Source organism: Lissotriton helveticus, chromosome 1_1, assembly GCF_964261635.1.
Source record: "Lissotriton helveticus chromosome 1_1, aLisHel1.1, whole genome shotgun sequence".
Classification (NCBI taxonomy): Eukaryota; Metazoa; Chordata; class Amphibia; order Caudata; family Salamandridae; genus Lissotriton; species Lissotriton helveticus.
The window spans coordinates 24,143,217-24,161,654 of record NC_136057.1 but is presented as its reverse complement, the minus strand read 5'-3'; the positions used below and the strand labels follow the sequence as shown (position 1 = coordinate 24,161,654).

Genomic DNA, 18,438 nt, shown 5'->3' with positions numbered 1-18,438 from the left:
TATTTGTATTATAACACTAATATGTACCTGTGCGTTTAGTGTTTTTTTGTTATATGTGGATGCTTAATTTGCTAAAACGTGACAGGCATCCACATCCGAGTGCACGACTAAGAGTTAAATAAATGTGGAAATATACTATTTCACGACTCCATTTATTCTCAAAACACAAAATAAATATGGATAAATTCCAATGAGATGGCCAAAAAAAAAATATGGATAAATACAGACGGAAATGGTAAAATAATAAATATCATAAAACCGGGAACACTAGTTATATTTCACTCCTCTCTAGTAGAGAAGCGATGTGCCGAAAAGACAGCTAGTCAGAGATGCATCATCTGGAGAAGCTATCCTAGCCCAAACCTCTGATAAAGATTATATTTTCCACAGTTACTCTGCCCCCTGCTGGTGAAATAGCATCCTGAACTTTCTCAATTATAGATTTTGGGGTACAAGTCACACCCCTGAGCTTCTGGAAAGGGCACCCTGGACTTACTGCTAGTTAAGACAGATTTTTACTGGATTACACCGTCTCCCCTTGAGGTAACAACACCCCAAGAACATTACTTACCCAGAAGGGATCTCCGTGCAGAGGTTCCACCATGGCCATGAACAGCGGCTGTTGTAGGAGAGCGAAGACGGCACTGATCAGCGACTGCAGGCCCGTCAAGGTCCCAAAATGCTTGGAGGGATAGCTGTCCGTTAAGATACAAAGCGAAGAGAAAGAATTAAGGACTGGCAAAGCAACCCAGACTTAGCGTCATCATCTGCCTGCTCAAAAAGAACCCATGTACAGCACTATCTGGCGCCTGCCCAAATGGAACCCACGTGAAGCATCATCAGGTGCCTGCTCGAACGTAACCCACTCATAGCATCATCAGGTGCCTGCTCGAACGTAACCCACTCGTAGCATCATCAGGTGCCTGCTCGAACGTAACCCACTCGTAGCATCATCAGGTGCCTGCTTAAACGTAACCCACTCGTAGCATCATCAGGTGCCTGCTCGAACGTAACCCACTCGTAGCATCATCAGGTGCCTGCTCGAACGTAACCCACTCGTAGCATCATTAGGTGCCTGCTCAAACGTAACCCACTCGTAGCATCATCAGGTGCCTGCTCGAACGTAACCAACTCGTAGCATCATTAGGTGCCTGCTCAAACGTAACCCACTCGTAGCATCATCAGGTGCCTGCTCGAACGTAACCCACTCGTAGCATCATCAGGTGCCTGCTCGAACGTAACCCACTCGTAGCATCATTAGGTGCCTGCTCAAACGTAACCCACTCGTAGCATCATCAGGTGCCTGCTCGAACGTAACCCACTCGTAGCATCATTAGGTGCCTGCTCAAACGTAACCCACTCGTAGCATCATCAGGTGCCTGCTCGAACGTAACCCACTCGTAGCATCATCAGGTGCCTGCTCGAACGTAACCCACTCGTAGCATCATAAGGCACCTGCCCACATGGAACCCATGTGGGATGTATGATGAATTGCGCATGCATTTCCCACGCATGCCTTTACTCCGCAATCACTACCCCGACTGCGACTTTGAAGTAGTATAAATTGCTATTCCAACTCCAGTCAGGATTTAAAATCTAACACCAGTCTAACAACGCATCCCCTAAAGCAAGTCGTTGTAATGACTCGCGTGGTAAAGGAACACGTGGTAATGTCACAGTTGAGGTAGTGACTGCGGAGTAAAGGCACGTTGTGGTTCTGCCTGCTGGGTAAGGGATGTTTTCACCATGGTTAGCATTATCAGGTGCCTGCGTGAATTGAACCCGCGTGTAGCATCGTCAGACACCTACTCGTATGTATAAATAAGCAAACGACCCCACAGCTGACTAAATGTTGAGCACCTCAATCTTACAGTCCCAAAAGTATCAAGTCCTATGCCAATAGCCTCCGAGACCTGCTGCGGTTGGGTCCCACTGGATACCCAGAGACAGAACTTCAAAAAAACGTGGAGGCAGCACCAGGGATGGAGTCACAGATCAGCCAATGTATTATGTTTCAATATTCTTTATTCTTCTTTATATATTCAAATAGGACAACAGCCAACACGTTTCGTTCCTATTATGAGAACTTCATCAGGACGACTAGATTTATTGATGGAGCCAAATATCCGATGATACAAGAGTCATCGACGGGAACAAGTGAAATCCGGATTCTAGGGTGCGTCTATGTAGGGTTACTCCAGATCAATCACCTCTATATCCCTATAAGAATATGGGCGAAATTCTTTCACATCAAAAAAAATATTGAACATCTATGTAAATGGACCGTCTTCCAATGTAGATGAGGCTATGATGGGCCACTAATGACAAAATACAAGTAATCAGTACAGATGAACCGTCTTCTAATATAGATGGAGCTATGATAAGCCACTAGTATCAAGGTCGAAGACAGCCTACACCCGAAACAGCACCCGTATCCACGATACGGAAATGGAGCACCTACTCGTATGTAATTAACATGTACTGGTGTCATGCCTGCCCTAATTAGATCCATGTTATCAGGCCTCTCCTGAATGGAACCCATGTCTAGAGGGAGTAAGCCCACATGTGGTACATCCCACTCTAAGCTTGCGAGAAATAACTGAGAACTTTGAATACTTACACAGCTGCATACAGCCCCCCACAGGCCGAGTGGAAGAAGCCACGGATCATGGTGTGCAGGATGAACGTCAAAAACTGGGGAGAAAAAAAGAGAGCGAGTGAGCAGAGCGAGAGCACACCCTGGAAAAACAAGAGACAGAGTCCTGGAACTAGCAACGACCTCCATGGAGAGGTGCTCTTAACCTGAGAGAGATAAGGGGTTCACCAGCACCTTGAAGATAGAGGGCAGAGTAACTTGCAAGGGTAAGTTCATAATGTCAGATGGAGGCAGCAATACCTGTGCGGTGAGTTATGAGTTTGGAGTACAGGGCTGGGATACCGGTAGCAAATAAACTACTGTGAGGGCAGAGAGACTTGCACAGGTGAATGAATTCCTGGAGACAGTGGGCAGAGTCACCTGCACAGGTGAATGCATTTCATTACAAGAGGCTACCATTATGCATAAACCTTTTACTGCATACAGCCCTTTAAGGAACATTAACCACATCATAAACAAAACAATCCACTTCAGAAAATTCAAAACAGTATATAACTTCACTTCACTGTCATAGTCCTCTTTTATATGCTGCTATTAAAGAAGATACACACTTTTTCTCTGCTGTTATGGAAACCTGTACTGTGTGTCTTTATCACCTTTACTCACTGGTTGGTTTGTGGTTGTTTCTCGGCTTCGCCCCTCCAATTTATGGTCGGGTTACCTGTTTCTTTGTTTGATTGCTTCACGCCGTATTCGGCGCTCCTGTTTTCCCTTATACGTGGCAAGTAGGTTCCCCTTCCAACCAAAAAAACGGCTTGGCCCTTCTCTGCATGCATATATTACGGGCCTGTTAAATAGCCGGCTCATGTCTCGTGCTTTCCTAGCATCTTTCCTTCAGCCCGTGCCACCTTTTTGGAGGACACGCAGGAGTAGTAGGTAGGGATACCTTCACTTCAAACTCTGGCCGCAAAAGTGACAGGTCTAGTCTTAAACTTCTGGTCTTAAATTTGACAGGTCTGGTCTTAAATTTGACAGGTCTGGCAGCAAACTGCTGGCAGCAATCCCTCTGGTCTTAAAAAAAGGGTGACATGCAGGGTTAGTCCCAAAAAGTGACTCGCAGGCAGAGGGGGGAGAATCCACCTTACAGAGGGTAGCACACGTGCTTCCTCACTCCTCACAACAGAGCTTGGGGTCAGGTTATAAAGTGACACATAACATTATGAGGGCTGAGTGCCCAAGACCATTCCTGGATACAAAGCAGGAATACCACCAAATGTGGACCCAGAAGGAATGCCTTTTTATCTAAGTCTGGGAAAGACCCTGGGATAGGCCTGGAGCGCTGCCTTAAACAGGCCCAGGACAGATTCTTGGAAACACTAGGCCCGCAGACCAGAATTCTGGACATGTCCGTGGATGTTAAGCTTCTCCGGGGTGGTCCAATGGGCTCTATGCCTGCTTGGACCAACGCTAGGCTAATAGCTGAGAGAAGACAAGCCATCCTTATCAGGTTTAATCCGTTGGGCAATTTAGCCAAAAAAGAGACTGTAGGTGACCAAAGTTTTCTAGTTTTTGTCTAGAATCTTGTTAAAACGTTGGGCAAATATGTCTCTGAGTTTACTGCTTTTAGTAAGGCATAGGCCAACATGCGTTGCATTTTCAATAACAGGGTTTTTAGAAGGGCTGAAAGGAGGAGACTGGCTATCGGCCGTGAATTACGAAGGTCCCAGTACTAGTACCAGGACCAGTGGGGCTACGGAAAGAACTTTCGGGCCAGAACTGATACCTTCCCGCAAAGAGGACGGACCCCTCGCTCTCGTGGTAACAGGGATAGATCCCAAGGAGCTGGAGATCAAGGTAAGCCTCAACCCTTTATTTGGTTCTTCCAACTCAAAGGTAGGGGGAGGTTATGTTTTTTCAGCCAAAAGTGGTCTGGCATTACAAGCGATTCATGGGTGTTGCAAACCGTGAAGTGCTTCATAATAGAAATTTGGGCCACCCCCTTCCAAAGGCGTCAACCAAGAGAGTTATCCGTAGAACAGGACCAAATTACCCTAGTAGATACAGAGGGTTCACAGATGCTACACTAAGGGGCAATTTCAAAGGTTGTGGACTCAGAGAAGGGTTCTCTAAGTACAGTTTTTTAGTCAAGAAAATGGACAAAGGTTGGTGGCTTGTAATAAACCTACAACAAGTTTCCAGCATACACGCGCTTCAAAATGGCGGGGATCCATGTTTTTTGAGAGACGTTCTACAGCAGACAGACTGGTTAGTGAAGTTGGACCTGAAGGACGCCTACTTCATAATCTCCATGGACGTAAGTTCTCAGAAATATTTACGATTCAGTTGGAAAGATATTTTGTACCAGTTCTCCTGTTTTCCGTTTGGTCTGTCATCAGCTCCCTGGTGCTTCACCATGGTGCTACGCCCTGTAGTTGCTTTCCTGAGCAAGAGGGGAGTACACGTAATAATTTAGCGCAACAATATATTATTAGAACATTGGAATTTTGGGAGCTCCATTGAAAACAATGGAGTGCTCCGGGCTTATAATGGCTGTTATAAGCCCGGAGCTCCAACATTCCAACGTTTCTTTGTTCACAGCTCTGGCTGGATTCCAATCCTCTTCCAAAAGGCTTTGTTTTTTTTGTTAGAACATTCTGTCCTCTAGTGACAGAATGTTCTAATAGCCTTATAGCCCTTCGTAGCTGGGCTATACAGCTATTAAAGTCCCTCTCCCTTGTTAAAGGCCCTCGCCTTCGGCTCGGGGCCTTTAACGCTGGAGAGGGCCTTTAATAGCCGGTATAGCCCTCTACGGCGGGCTATAAGGCTATAGTATAAGCCCGGACCTCAAACCTTCCAATGTTGTCATTCACAGCTCTGGCTGTGAACAAAGGCTTCAGGGAGCCTGAGGGGATACCAATCCCCTCGGGCTAATCCCCTCAGGCTCTGTGAGGCCTTTGTTTTATTTGTTAGAACATTCTGCCCTCTAGTGGCAGAATGTTCAAATAGCGTCATAGCTATTAGTAGCTCGCCTATACTGGCATTAAAGTCCCTCTCCCTTGTTAACGCTGAGGTGGGCTGCTAATGGCCGGTATAGCCCTCTTGGTCGGGCTCTAAGGCTATATTAGTGAAACGTTATGCTTTCCCTCCTTTGCACTGATCCAGAGAGTTTTGTTGAAGGTTTGGGGGGAAAGGATGCTGCATTGTTCTAGTAACTCAATTTTGGACCTCTCAGGTTTTGTTTCTTGGGGTAATGAAATTAGCAGTAAAAGTTTCCCACCTGATGCCAGTGAGTGCAAGCCTTTTAGCGGGTTCAGAGGGAGAGAATCAACCTTTAGTTCTAGAACCCTCTTGTTTGAAGGATTTCAGGTGTTCTGGTAGGTACTCTGGCCTTTCAGTAGAGGCCAAAAGATTATTGATGAATCATCAGCACCAGAAACCTGGAAATGGTACAGAGGAGGGTGGAATAAGAGCTGTGGTTGGTGCTTGGAGAGGAGTTTGGATCCCGTGGGGGCTCCTGCAGTAGAGGTAGCAAAGCACCTTGATGAGTAGCTCAAGGCAGGCCTCTCCTATAGAATGGTAAGTTGTTACAGATCAGGGGCCTCATTTATGAAAAGTGAAGCATCGCTGCGTGAAAGCAGCGATGCGTCACTTCTCAGTGCGCACTCCTTTCGACATTCCTGATGCATCATATTTACTGTATGATGCATCATGTCGCAAGGAGTTACAGATACGTCAGTATTTCTGACGTATCTGTAGGTGCAAAAGTGACGCATTGCTGGAGTGTGAAACAAAAGTGACGCAACTCCAGCAATGTGTCCTTTCACATGGGGCAAGCCCCATGTGAAAGGGCCTGCGTCAGTCTTACGCCTGCTGTGAGGCAGGCGCAAGAAATTGACGCATTTGTGTCCTAGAAGACAGGCCAGTCCATAAACTATGCGCAGTCTGCTCACATGTGCGTGGCCTGGTCTAGAACGCCGCTGCGGGCTGTATGTATCACACGAGTTAGGACCGGCTATGGGGAACTACAACTCCCAGAGGCCGAGATTCCCTCACGAGCTGACGTCGCAATGTCGCATCCGGGACGACGTCATCGTGCAGCGACCTGGCGCACTGAATAAACGGAGCAAGGAACGCCGCGTTTCATCTACTTCGCGGTGGTTCGGAGCTCGGGTTTGCTTTGGCGGTAATTGCCGTACTGAACGGTAAGAGCAGCGGATGGGATACTTTAAGCAACGGCAACTCACTGTACTTTGTGTAACTGCCACAAATAAGAAATTAATTAACTATTGCGAGCAAACTGACTCCCACTTTCCTCTCACTGCATGTAGATTGTGTTCATGGGCAAGAAACTCCCCGGGCGACCATCAGTTCGAGTTTTTGACTTGCTTAAACTCGGTGAGTTCACCTGGGCAATGGACTTATCGTACTTCTTGTTTTACTTAATTTTTAAGTCTCATGACATGTTCCAATTGTAGGGAGCATCTGGATAGGTTGGTTGTGGATGTATGAAGTATTGGGGCTGGGTGGTGGTGGTGTGTATGTGTCACGTTGTCATGCAAAATATTATACTTCGTAAATTATTGTCGACGTATAGATTGTGAGTGGCTGATTATGACCACTTCCTTTACATGAAAGATCCAATGAGTATGTGAGAAACCTGTTTTGAATTACTATAGAACAGAGACTAGCCTGAGAGTATCATTAATACTCAGGACTATTTAAGAGAGATTTCTCTAGACCACATTGAATGGGGTGGGGGAGTAGCACTCACACTCACTCACCCTCTTTTCTTTTCTTTTCTTCTCTCTTTCTTCTCTTTTAGTGATTGTCTTCCCATGATTCATATGGGGATACTTCCTCCACTAATTTAGAAAAAGACCCAGCAGAGTACGGATCCTAGTGACCTACACCTAGCTGGGCTACCCAAGGATCTTACTAAGACAAGGGTAACCGGTGGATCCTACTGCGACAGTCCTGAAGAAGACCAGGGTGACCTTTTGGGGCACATATCTATGGTCGAAACATGTTGACTCGAGCGGTGGTAGGAGGGAAGCCTTGAGAAACCTCATTTTCTCAAAAAGGCATTTTCCCATCCTTTATTTTCTTTTAATCCTGATAAGGGTACCATAATTGGTTCTAATAAAGTAATTCTTTCTTTTGGCACCCCTAATCAGTTTTAACACACGTCCTTACTGCACTTATTTGTGTCGCACTTTTGATCCACGAGGTGTTCCTCTATTCACGGTATCTTTTATGTATGTCACTCATTGTACGTATTTACGTATTGTTTTGTACGTCTTGTAGCGTGGACATTTATTATTTTTTCCCCTCCCTAATGCTCCGCCCTGGATGTGGCTACACCAGGGCGTTTGTAGCAGGCCCTATGATGAAGCATGTCACATACTTCGGTATGTGAGTGAGGGCAGTTTTTTCCAAATTGGGAATTTCCCTTTACCCTCTTCTGAAAAACTCTGTATATCCACTGTTGTTGCAAACATAGTCCTTTTTAGGGGGTCTGTGGTATCGGAGTATAAACAATTTGGCCCTCTCCCCCTTTTTGTGTGTTTAATGGTTTATCATGAATCTGTCATGACTTTGCAGTGTGAAAGGCACATTTATTTGACCAAGATTTTCTTATGACCTGTTATTTTTTTCCTTTCAGATAACATTTGATTGTAAGAATTGTTTTCGTGTCATGCAAAAGGAGCATCCTTTGTTCGTCGCATCCTAGAAGAAGACTACGACTATGGGGCAGATGTATCGACGTCCAGATTTGCGAATCTCAAATAGCGATTTTTTAGAAATCGCTATTTGAGATTTGCAAATTGGTATGTATGTACAAAAATCGATTTTTTTTTGCGATTTCTTAAAATTCCTTAATTGCGATTAGAAAATTGCGAATCTCAATTAAGGAATAATTTCCCATTCATTTCTATGGGCCAGGAGGCCCATAGGAATGAAGGTGAAGTTATTCTCAATTTGCTATTCGCAATTTGAGAATCGCAAATTGAGAATAATTTCAAGGGTGCAAGGGTGTCATAAGGACACCCTGATGCACCCCTGAAATTCACATGTGTGCGCATATGGCGCACATACATGCCCTAGGGGCATGTATGTGCGCAAAATGGCACCTTCACAAATGCAAAAAAGTGCTTTTGTGAAAAAAATCGCAAATTACCACCAACTTCAAGTTGCTGGTAATTTGCGATTTCTTAATGAGAAATCGCACAACTTGGGTGCTTCATACATTGCATTTAAGGAATCGCAAAATTTGCGATTTCTTTAAAGAAATCGCAAAATAAGGAATCGCAAATTTGTGATTCCTTATTTTGCACTAAAATTTGCTACATACATACCATTTAGCGAAAATGAGTTCGCAAACACCGAAATTCTGCGAATTTCGGCGTTTGCGAACCCATTTGAGCTTCATACATCTGCCCCCATAGTGACATGGAGTTATATACTGTTTCGAATATTCTGAGTTGAATGTTCTGTTTAGGATGTGTTTGATGGTTTTAAAGGGCTGCATGTTGGGGCAGCAATAAAAGGTTTATGCATAATGTCAGCCTCCATTGTCTTCAATGACATCAAGATTCTCTCTGTAGGATAATTGGAGAATCGCCGGTCTCTGAGGCAGTGGGCAGAGTTACCTGCACAGGTGAATGAGTATTTAAGGGCAGAAGTGGGTGGCTACCTGCATGGGTGAGTTATAGATCTGAGGCTGGAGGGCAGAGTTACCTGCACAGGTGAATGAGTATTTAAGGGCAGAAGTGGGTGGCTACCTGCATGGGTGAGTTATAGATCTGAGGCTGGAGGGCAGAGTTACCTGCAGAGGTGAATGAGTATTTAAGGGCAGGAGTGGGTGGCTACCTGCATGGGTGAGTTATAGATCTGAGGCTGGAGGGCAGCGTTACCTGCAGAGATGAATGAGTATTTAAGGGCAGAAGTGGATGGCTACCCGCATGGGTGAGTTATAGATCTGAGGCTGGAGGGCAGAGTTACCTGCACAGGTGAATGAGTATTTAAGGGCAGAAGTGGATGGCTACCTGCATGGGTGAGTTATAGATCTGAGGCTGGAGGGCAGAGTTACCTGCAGAGGTGAATGAGTATTTAAGGGCAGAAGTGGGTGGCTACCTGCATGGGTGAGTTATAGATCTGAGGCTGGAGGGCAGAGTTACCGGCACAGGTGAATGAGTATTTAAGGGCAGAAGTGGGTGGCTACCTGCATGGGTGAGTTATAGATCTGAGGCTGGAGGGCAGAGTTACCGGCAGAGGTGAATGAGTATTTAAGGGCAGAAGTGGATGGCTACCTGCATGGGTGAGTTATAGATCTGAGGCTGGAGGGCAGAGTTACCTGCACAGGTGAATGAGTATTTAAGGGCAGAAGTGGGTGGCTACCTGCATGGGTGAGTTATAGATCTGAGGCTGGAGGGCAGAGTTACCGGCAGAGGTGAATGAGTATTTAAGGGCAGAAGTGGGTGGCTACCTGCATGGGGGAGTTATAGACCTGAGGCTGGAGGGCACAGGTACCTACAGAGGTGAATGAGTATTCAAGGGCAGAAGTGGATGGTTACTTGCATGGGTGAGTTATAGATCTGAGGCTGGAGGGCAGAGTTACCTGCAGAGGTGAATGAGTATTCAAGGGCAGAAGTGGATGGCTACCTGCATGGGTGAGTTATAGATCTGAGGCTGGAGGGCAGAGTTACCTGTAGAGGTGAATGAATATTTAAGGGCAGAGGTGGGTGGCTACCTGCATGGGTGAGTTATAGATCTGAGGCTGGAGGGCAGAGTTACCTGCAGAGGTGAATGAGTATTCAAGGGCAGAAGTGGATGGTTACTTGCATGGGTGAGTTATAGATCTGAGGCTGCAGGGCAGAGTTACCTGCAGAGGTGAATGAGTATTCAAGGGCAGAAGTGGATGGTTACTTGCATGGGTGAGTTATAGACCTGAGGCTGGAGGGCAGATTTACCTGCAGAGGTGAATGAATATTTAAGGGCAGAAGTGGGTGGCTACCTGCATGGGTGAGGTATAGATCTGAGGCTGGAGGGCAGGGTTACCTGCAGAGGTGAATGAGTATTTAAGGGCAGAAGTGGGTGGCTACCCGCATGGGTGAGTTATAGATCTGAGGCTGGAGGGCAGAGTTACCTGCACATGTGAATGAGTATTTAAGGGCAGAAGTGGATGGCTACCTGCATGGGTGAGTTATAGATCTGAGTGAGGCTGGAGGGCAGAGTTACCTGCAGAGGTGAATGAGTATTTAAGGGCAGAAGTGGGTGGCTACCTGCATGGGTGAGTTATAGATCTGAGGCTGGAGGGCAGAGTTACCGGCACAGGTGAATGAGTATTTAAGGGCAGAAGTGGGTGGCTACCTGCATGGGTGAGTTATAGATCTGAGGCTGGAGGGCAGAGTTACCGGCAGAGGTGAATGAGTATTTAAGGGCAGAAGTGGATGGCTACCTGCATGGGTGAGTTATAGATCTGAGGCTGGAGGGCAGAGTTACCTGCACAGGTGAATGAGTATTTAAGGGCAGAAGTGGGTGGCTACCTGCATGGGTGAGTTATAGATCTGAGGCTGGAGGGCAGAGTTACCGGCAGAGGTGAATGAGTATTTAAGGGCAGAAGTGGGTGGCTACCTGCATGGGGGAGTTATAGACCTGAGGCTGGAGGGCAGAGTTACCTGCACAGGTGAATGAGTATTTAAAGGCAGAAGTGGATGGCTACCTGCATGGGTGAGTTATAGATCTGAGGCTGGAGGGCAGAGTTACCTGTAGAGGTGAATGAATATTTAAGGGCAGAAGTGGGTGGCTACCTGCATGGGTGAGTTATAGATCTGAGGCTGGAGGGCAGAGTTACCTGCAGAGGTGAATGAGTATTCAAGGGCAGAAGTGGATGGTTACTTGCATGGGTGAGTTATAGATCTGAGGCTGCAGGGCAGAGTTACCTGCAGAGGTGAATGAGTATTCAAGGGCAGAAGTGGATGGTTACTTGCATGGGTGAGTTATAGACCTGAGGCTGGAGGGCAGATTTACCTGCAGAGGTGAATGAATATTTAAGGGCAGAAGTGGGTGGCTACCTGCATGGGTGAGTTATAGATCTGAGGCTGGAGGGCAGGGTTACCTGCAGAGGTGAATGAGTATTTAAGGGCAGAAGTGGGTGGCTACCTGCATGGGTGAATTATAGATCCGAGGCTGGAGGGCAGAGTTACCTGCACAGGTGAACGAGTATTTAAGGGCAGAAGTGGGTGGCTACCTGCATGGGTGAGTTATAGATCTGAGGCTGGAGGGCAGAGTTACCTGCACAGGTGAATGAGTATTTAAGGGCAGAAGTGGGTGGCTACCTGCATGGGTGAGTTATAGATCTGAGGCTGGAGGGCAGAGTTACCTGCAGAGGTGAATGAGTATTTAAGGGCAGGAGTGGGTGGCTACCTGCATGGGTGAGTTATAGATCTGAGGCTGGAGGGCAGCGTTACCTGCAGAGATGAATGAGTATTTAAGGGCAGAAGTGGATGGCTACCCGCATGGGTGAGTTATAGATCTGAGGCTGGAGGGCAGAGTTACCTGCACAGGTGAATGAGTATTTAAGGGAAGAAGTGGATGGCTACCTGCATGGGTGAGTTATAGATCTGAGGCTGGAGGGCAGAGTTACCTGCAGAGGTGAATGAGTATTTAAGGGCAGAAGTGGGTGGCTACCTGCATGGGTGAGTTATAGATCTGAGGCTGGAGGGCAGAGTTACCGGCACAGGTGAATGAGTATTTAAGGGCAGAAGTGGGTGGCTACCTGCATGGGTGAGTTATAGATCTGAGGCTGGAGGGCAGAGTTACCGGCAGAGGTGAATGAGTATTTAAGGGCAGAAGTGGATGGCTACCTGCATGGGTGAGTTATAGATCTGAGGCTGGAGGGCAGAGTTACCTGCACAGGTGAATGAGTATTTAAGGGCAGAAGTGGGTGGCTACCTGCATGGGTGAGTTATAGATGTGAGGCTGGAGGGCAGAGTTACCGGCAGAGGTGAATGAGTATTTAAGGGCAGAAGTGGGTGGCTACCTGCATGGGGGAGTTATAGACCTGAGGCTGGAGGGCACAGGTACCTACAGAGGTGAATGAGTATTCAAGGGCAGAAGTGGATGGTTACTTGCATGGGTGAGTTATAGATCTGAGGCTGGAGGGCAGAGTTACCTGCAGAGGTGAATGAGTATTCAAGGGCAGAAGTGGATGGCTACCTGCATGGGTGAGTTATAGATCTGAGGCTGGAGGGCAGAGTTACCTGTAGAGGTGAATGAATATTTAAGGGCAGAAGTGGGTGGCTACCTGCATGGGTGAGTTATAGATCTGAGGCTGGAGGGCAGAGTTACCTGCAGAGGTGAATGAGTATTCAAGGGCAGAAGTGGATGGTTACTTGCATGGGTGAGTTATAGATCTGAGGCTGCAGGGCAGAGTTACCTGCAGAGGTGAATGAGTATTCAAGGGCAGAAGTGGATGGTTACTTGCATGGGTGAGTTATAGACCTGAGGCTGGAGGGCAGATTTACCTGCAGAGGTGAATGAATATTTAAGGGCAGAAGTGGGTGGCTACCTGCATGGGTGAGTTATAGATCTGAGGCTGGAGGGCAGGGTTACCTGCAGAGGTGAATGAGTATTTAAGGGCAGAAGTGGGTGGCTACCCGCATGGGTGAGTTATAGATCTGAGGCTGGAGGGCAGAGTTACCTGCACATGTGAATGAGTATTTAAGGGCAGAAGTGGATGGCTACCTGCATGGGTGAGTTATAGATCTGAGGCTGGAGGGCAGAGTTACCTGCAGAGGTGAATGAGTATTTAAGGGCAGAAGTGGGTGGCTACCTGCATGGGTGAGTTATAGATCTGAGGCTGGAGGGCAGAGTTACCGGCACAGGTGAATGAGTATTTAAGGGCAGAAGTGGGTGGCTACCTGCATGGGTGAGTTATAGATCTGAGGCTGGAGGGCAGAGTTACCGGCAGAGGTGAATGAGTATTTAAGGGCAGAAGTGGATGGCTACCTGCATGGGTGAGTTATAGATCTGAGGCTGGAGGGCAGAGTTACCTGCACAGGTGAATGAGTATTTAAGGGCAGAAGTGGGTGGCTACCTGCATGGGTGAGTTATAGATCTGAGGCTGGAGGGCAGAGTTACCGGCAGAGGTGAATGAGTATTTAAGGGCAGAAGTGGGTGGCTACCTGCATGGGGGAGTTATAGACCTGAGGCTGGAGGGCAGAGTTACCTGCACAGGTGAATGAGTATTTAAAGGCAGAAGTGGATGGCTACCTGCATGGGTGAGTTATAGATCTGAGGCTGGAGGGCAGAGTTACCTGTAGAGGTGAATGAATATTTAAGGGCAGAAGTGGGTGGCTACCTGCATGGGTGAGTTATAGATCTGAGGCTGGAGGGCAGAGTTACCTGCAGAGGTGAATGAGTATTCAAGGGCAGAAGTGGATGGTTACTTGCATGGGTGAGTTATAGATCTGAGGCTGCAGGGCAGAGTTACCTGCAGAGGTGAATGAGTATTCAAGGGCAGAAGTGGATGGTTACTTGCATGGGTGAGTTATAGACCTGAGGCTGGAGGGCAGATTTACCTGCAGAGGTGAATGAATATTTAAGGGCAGAAGTGGGTGGCTACCTGCATGGGTGAGTTATAGATCTGAGGCTGGAGGGCAGGGTTACCTGCACAGGTGAACGAGTATTTAAGGGCAGAAGTGGGTGGCTACCTGCATGGGTGAGTTATAGATCTGAGGCTGGAGGGCAGAGTTACCTGCACAGGTGAATGAGTATTTAAGGGCAGAAGTGGGTGGCTACCTGCATGGGTGAATTATAGATCTGAGGCTGGAGGGCAGGGTTACCTGCACAGGTGAATGAGTATTTAAGGGCAGAAGTGGGTGGCTACCTGCATGGGTGAGTTATAGATCTGAGGCTGGAGGGCAGAGTTACCTGCAGAGGTGGATGAGTATTTAAGGGCAGAAGTGGGTGGCTACCTGCATGGGTGAGTTATAGATCTGAGGCTGGAGGGCAGAGTTACCTGCAGAGGTGAATGAGTATTTAAGGGCAGAAGTGGGTGACCACCTGCATGGGTGAGTTATAGATCTGAGGCTGGAGGGCAGAGTTACCTGCAGAGGTGAATGAGTATTTAAGGACAGAAGTGGGTGGCTACCTGCATGGGTGAGTTATAGATCTGAGGCTGGAGGGCAGAGTTACCTGCACAGGTGAATGAGTATTTAAGGACAGAAGTGGGTGGCTACCTGCATGGGTGAGTTATAGATCTGAGGCTGGAGGGCAGAGTTACCTGCACAGGTGAATGAGTATTCAAGGACAGAAGTGGGTGACCACCTGCATGGGTGAATTATAGATCTGAGGCTGGAGGGCAGAGTTACCTGCACAGGTGAATGAGTATTCAAGGACAGAAGTGGGTGACCACCTGCATGGGTGAGTTATAGATCTGAGGCTGGAGGGCAGAGTTACCTGCACAGGTGAATGAGTATTCAAGGACAGAAGTGGGTGGCTACCTGCATGGGTGAATTATAGATCTGAGGCTGGAGGGCAGGGTTACCTGCACAGGTGAATGAGTATTTAAGGACAGAAGTGGGTGACCACCTGCATGGGTGAGTTATAGATCTGAGGCTGGAGGGCAGAGTTACCTGTAGAGGTGAATGAGTATTTAAGGACAGAAGTGGGTGGCTACCTGCATGGGTGAGTTATAGATCTGAGGCTGGAGGGCAGAGTTACCTGCAGAGGTGAATGAGTATTTAAGGGCAGGAGTGGGTGGCTACCTGCATGGGTGAGTTATAGATCTGAGGCTGGAGGGCAGAGTTACCTGTAGAGGTGAATGAGTATTTAAGGACAGAAGTGGGTGGCTACCTGCATGGGTGAGTTATAGATCTGAGGCTGGAGGGCAGAGTTACCTGCAGAGGTAGGTTTTTCACCAGACATGTTATTCCAAACATTATCACCAGGATGTTTGTGAAAACAAAGGCACGGATGGCATTGGTGAGTTTCTGGATCTTCCGGTACCGCCTCTTCTTTGGGACTCCGTCTCTGCAAAGATAAACACGGGGTAGTTACACTCCACTGCCCTCGTCCACGCATAACTACTGGAGGAGCCTAGTGACGTGCGAGGCAGTATTTGTATGTTTCCTGATAATGTTACATGCAACACAGGCCTTGCTGTACATTACTGAGCTCCTGCTGTGCGTGGGAGCGAACGAAAAGCCCTGTTTCTCAGGCTGGCTCTAATGGAAGTATGTCAGTACAACGCGATCTTTTAGATTGCGGTACTTGACAACGCTGCCATTACAATGCAAGCCGTTACAACGACTTGCGTTGGAGGGCGCGGATTGTGGAATATTATAATTTTATATTCCAACACCAGTCCACGTAACAGTAGGGAAGGTGTTGGAATATAAAATTACAATATTCCTTAACCAACAGCGCCATCCAGTGCAAGTCGTAGTAACAACTTGCGTTGTAATGGCAGCGTTGTTAAGGTAGTGCGGTGTAAACACCGTGTTGTAAATGATGTTCCCCGGCTATAATAGAAGCTTAGTAGAAACGCAACCTGGAGAAGGGATGTTCCCCTTCTCCGCAGCATTTAGCATCACCTGGGAGCTAGAGGCGAGCTGACCTGGTGTAGTACCACAGATATGATACCTAGAAAGGTACAGCATGCAACAAAAAGAAGGTATGGGTGAATTATCCTGTGTAACAGTGCAAGAACTCAACCTGGAGCCCCTCCTTGCTCCACAGAACACACTCTGTCATACACGAAGCGACACCAAGAAAAATGCAGTGGCATCTGTGATTCGCCATTGAGTGTTATATTCAAATTTACAATTACGGTGCTTCTACGCCCAAGAACCCCTGTTTAATCCAAAGATAAATTCAACAGTGAGGGGAGCTCTCGAAAAGTCATATAAGCAGACTTATATTCATAAAGACGGTATCAAAACTCATATATCCAAATTCCAAGGATACATTCCTTCGACATTCTGTCATTTGATTCAAGGAAGCCGATGTATGTCGCATTCAACTTCATTCTTCTAAAGTGAACTCTCAGCCCAGCCAACACGTTTCGCCCTTACTACAGGACTTCATCAGGGTGTTGACCGTTAAGTGTTGGTGCCGTGCACAGGAAACCACCGACACAATTTAGGCACTGCCCATAGCTTCTTAGTGCCGTGGCCCACAACCTTATCACCCGTGTGAAGATGAACAAGCAGCTTCGTAATCCTACTTTTTACACAGTGTCACCCAACTGAATTGATTCACATCACATGTTTACACTACAGCTCCCTAGTGTCAGCATAAACACCCTGCTTACTAGTGCCAGGATAAAGACTATTATTAATGCCAGTATTACGCCACAGCTCCCTTGTACCAGACACTCGACCGAGCTCACTAGTGTCAGGGCGAACACCTCCTTAATCCCAGTGTTTACACCACAGCCTTCTAGTGGCAGCACCCACATCCTGCTTATCAGTGTCAGGAACATCACTCAGGGGCATATTATCAAGAAACAGCGTTAAAATTATCGCCGCTTTGTGGCAGGAAACTACCGCTATAACGGCGATAATGGGCTTGATAATATGCCATAGAGAATTCCAATAGCAGCCCATGTTATCACCCTTCCTTGATACTATGCTCCTCAGTTCCTTCACGCTAGCATTTACATCACCGCCCTCTAGAGGTAGCAACAGTTGTCAGCGTCAGGGTAAACACCTCCTTAATCCCAGTGTTTACACCACCGCCCTCTAGAGGTAGCACCAGCTGCCAGCGTCAGGGTAAACACCTCCTTAATCCCAGTGTTTACACCACCGCCCTCTAGAGGTAGAACCAGCTACTAGCGTCTGGATCATCGCTCAGCTTATTAAACACAGTATTTGCAGTAACACCCCCCTCCTGGCAGGATGCACACCCAGCTTACTTACCCAACCGGACCATCCACTGCTGGCACCTCTCCGGGGGCATCCACGCATTCCTTCAGGCGCCAGTCCATGACGTAACCGATGAGAGGGCAGGTGAAGAGGCACAGCAACTGCATCACCCCAAAGATGGAGGAGTAGAAGCTCACTGTGGAGAGAGCAGCAAGGTCGCGGTCAGTATCGGTGGTGCGCGCTAGCAGCTGCTCTATGCGTGGTGACGTATTTAAGCACACTGGGGCATATTTACAAGGAAATTACAGAGTGCAGTGCAGCAAATTTGGCAGGGCCGCGCTCCGACATTTCCAAAACACAGCGATGCGCCGTATTTACAAGAATACAGCACACCCCTGTGTTTCCACCTGCCCTGGCGCAAAAATCAGCAGCCTAGCGCCCATGCAGTACAAAAGGGGGTGGTAATGGACGGAGCATCTGAACCAATCAAACACTCACACCCAGTCAACAGATCTGGGTTTGATCCATCACCATTCTTTAGCCCACTCTGCCACCCCAGTTCAGACATGGCTATATGCAAATCAGTCTGACCCTGTGCCTCATGGGAACAGTCCGATTCAGAAAAGGGGGTGGTGATGAACAGAGTGTCTGAATTAAGCAGACCACTCTTACCCAGTCCAAAGATCAGGGCTTGATCCATCACCGTTATTTAGCTCACTGCCCCATCCCAGCTCAGAACCTGGCTATATGCAAAATAGTCTGTCCCTGGCCCAGTGCATCATGGGAACAGGGCAGACCAAACTACCAAGCCAATTCTTCACCAGAAAGGAGACAAGCTACCGGGGACCGGTTTCTGGCATTTCAGCCTCGTCGGCCCGGCTTGCTTGAATCCTGATGGAGCAGTGAGCAAGGGACTCATGTCTGAGTATACCCTGCCACACCTATAGTGGCCAAAAACGATTCAGAAAAGGG

At 47.6% G+C, this 18,438-nt stretch overlaps 1 protein-coding gene across 1 annotated transcript in view; it reads right to left on the bottom strand.

Annotated features, from left to right (window-relative positions):
- Nucleotides 1-18,438, bottom strand: part of SLC43A1 (solute carrier family 43 member 1) — a 318,420-nt gene that overhangs the window by 8,001 nt on the left and 291,981 nt on the right. The window contains exons 11-14 of the mRNA XM_078674204.1: nucleotides 17,521-17,662; nucleotides 15,499-15,631; nucleotides 2,621-2,694; nucleotides 572-695 (exon numbers count right to left, since the gene is read on the bottom strand). Of these exons, the coding sequence (XP_078530330.1) occupies nucleotides 572-695; nucleotides 2,621-2,694; nucleotides 15,499-15,631; nucleotides 17,521-17,662 (473 nt within the window). The remainder of the gene's footprint in view (nucleotides 1-571; nucleotides 696-2,620; nucleotides 2,695-15,498; nucleotides 15,632-17,520; nucleotides 17,663-18,438) is intronic.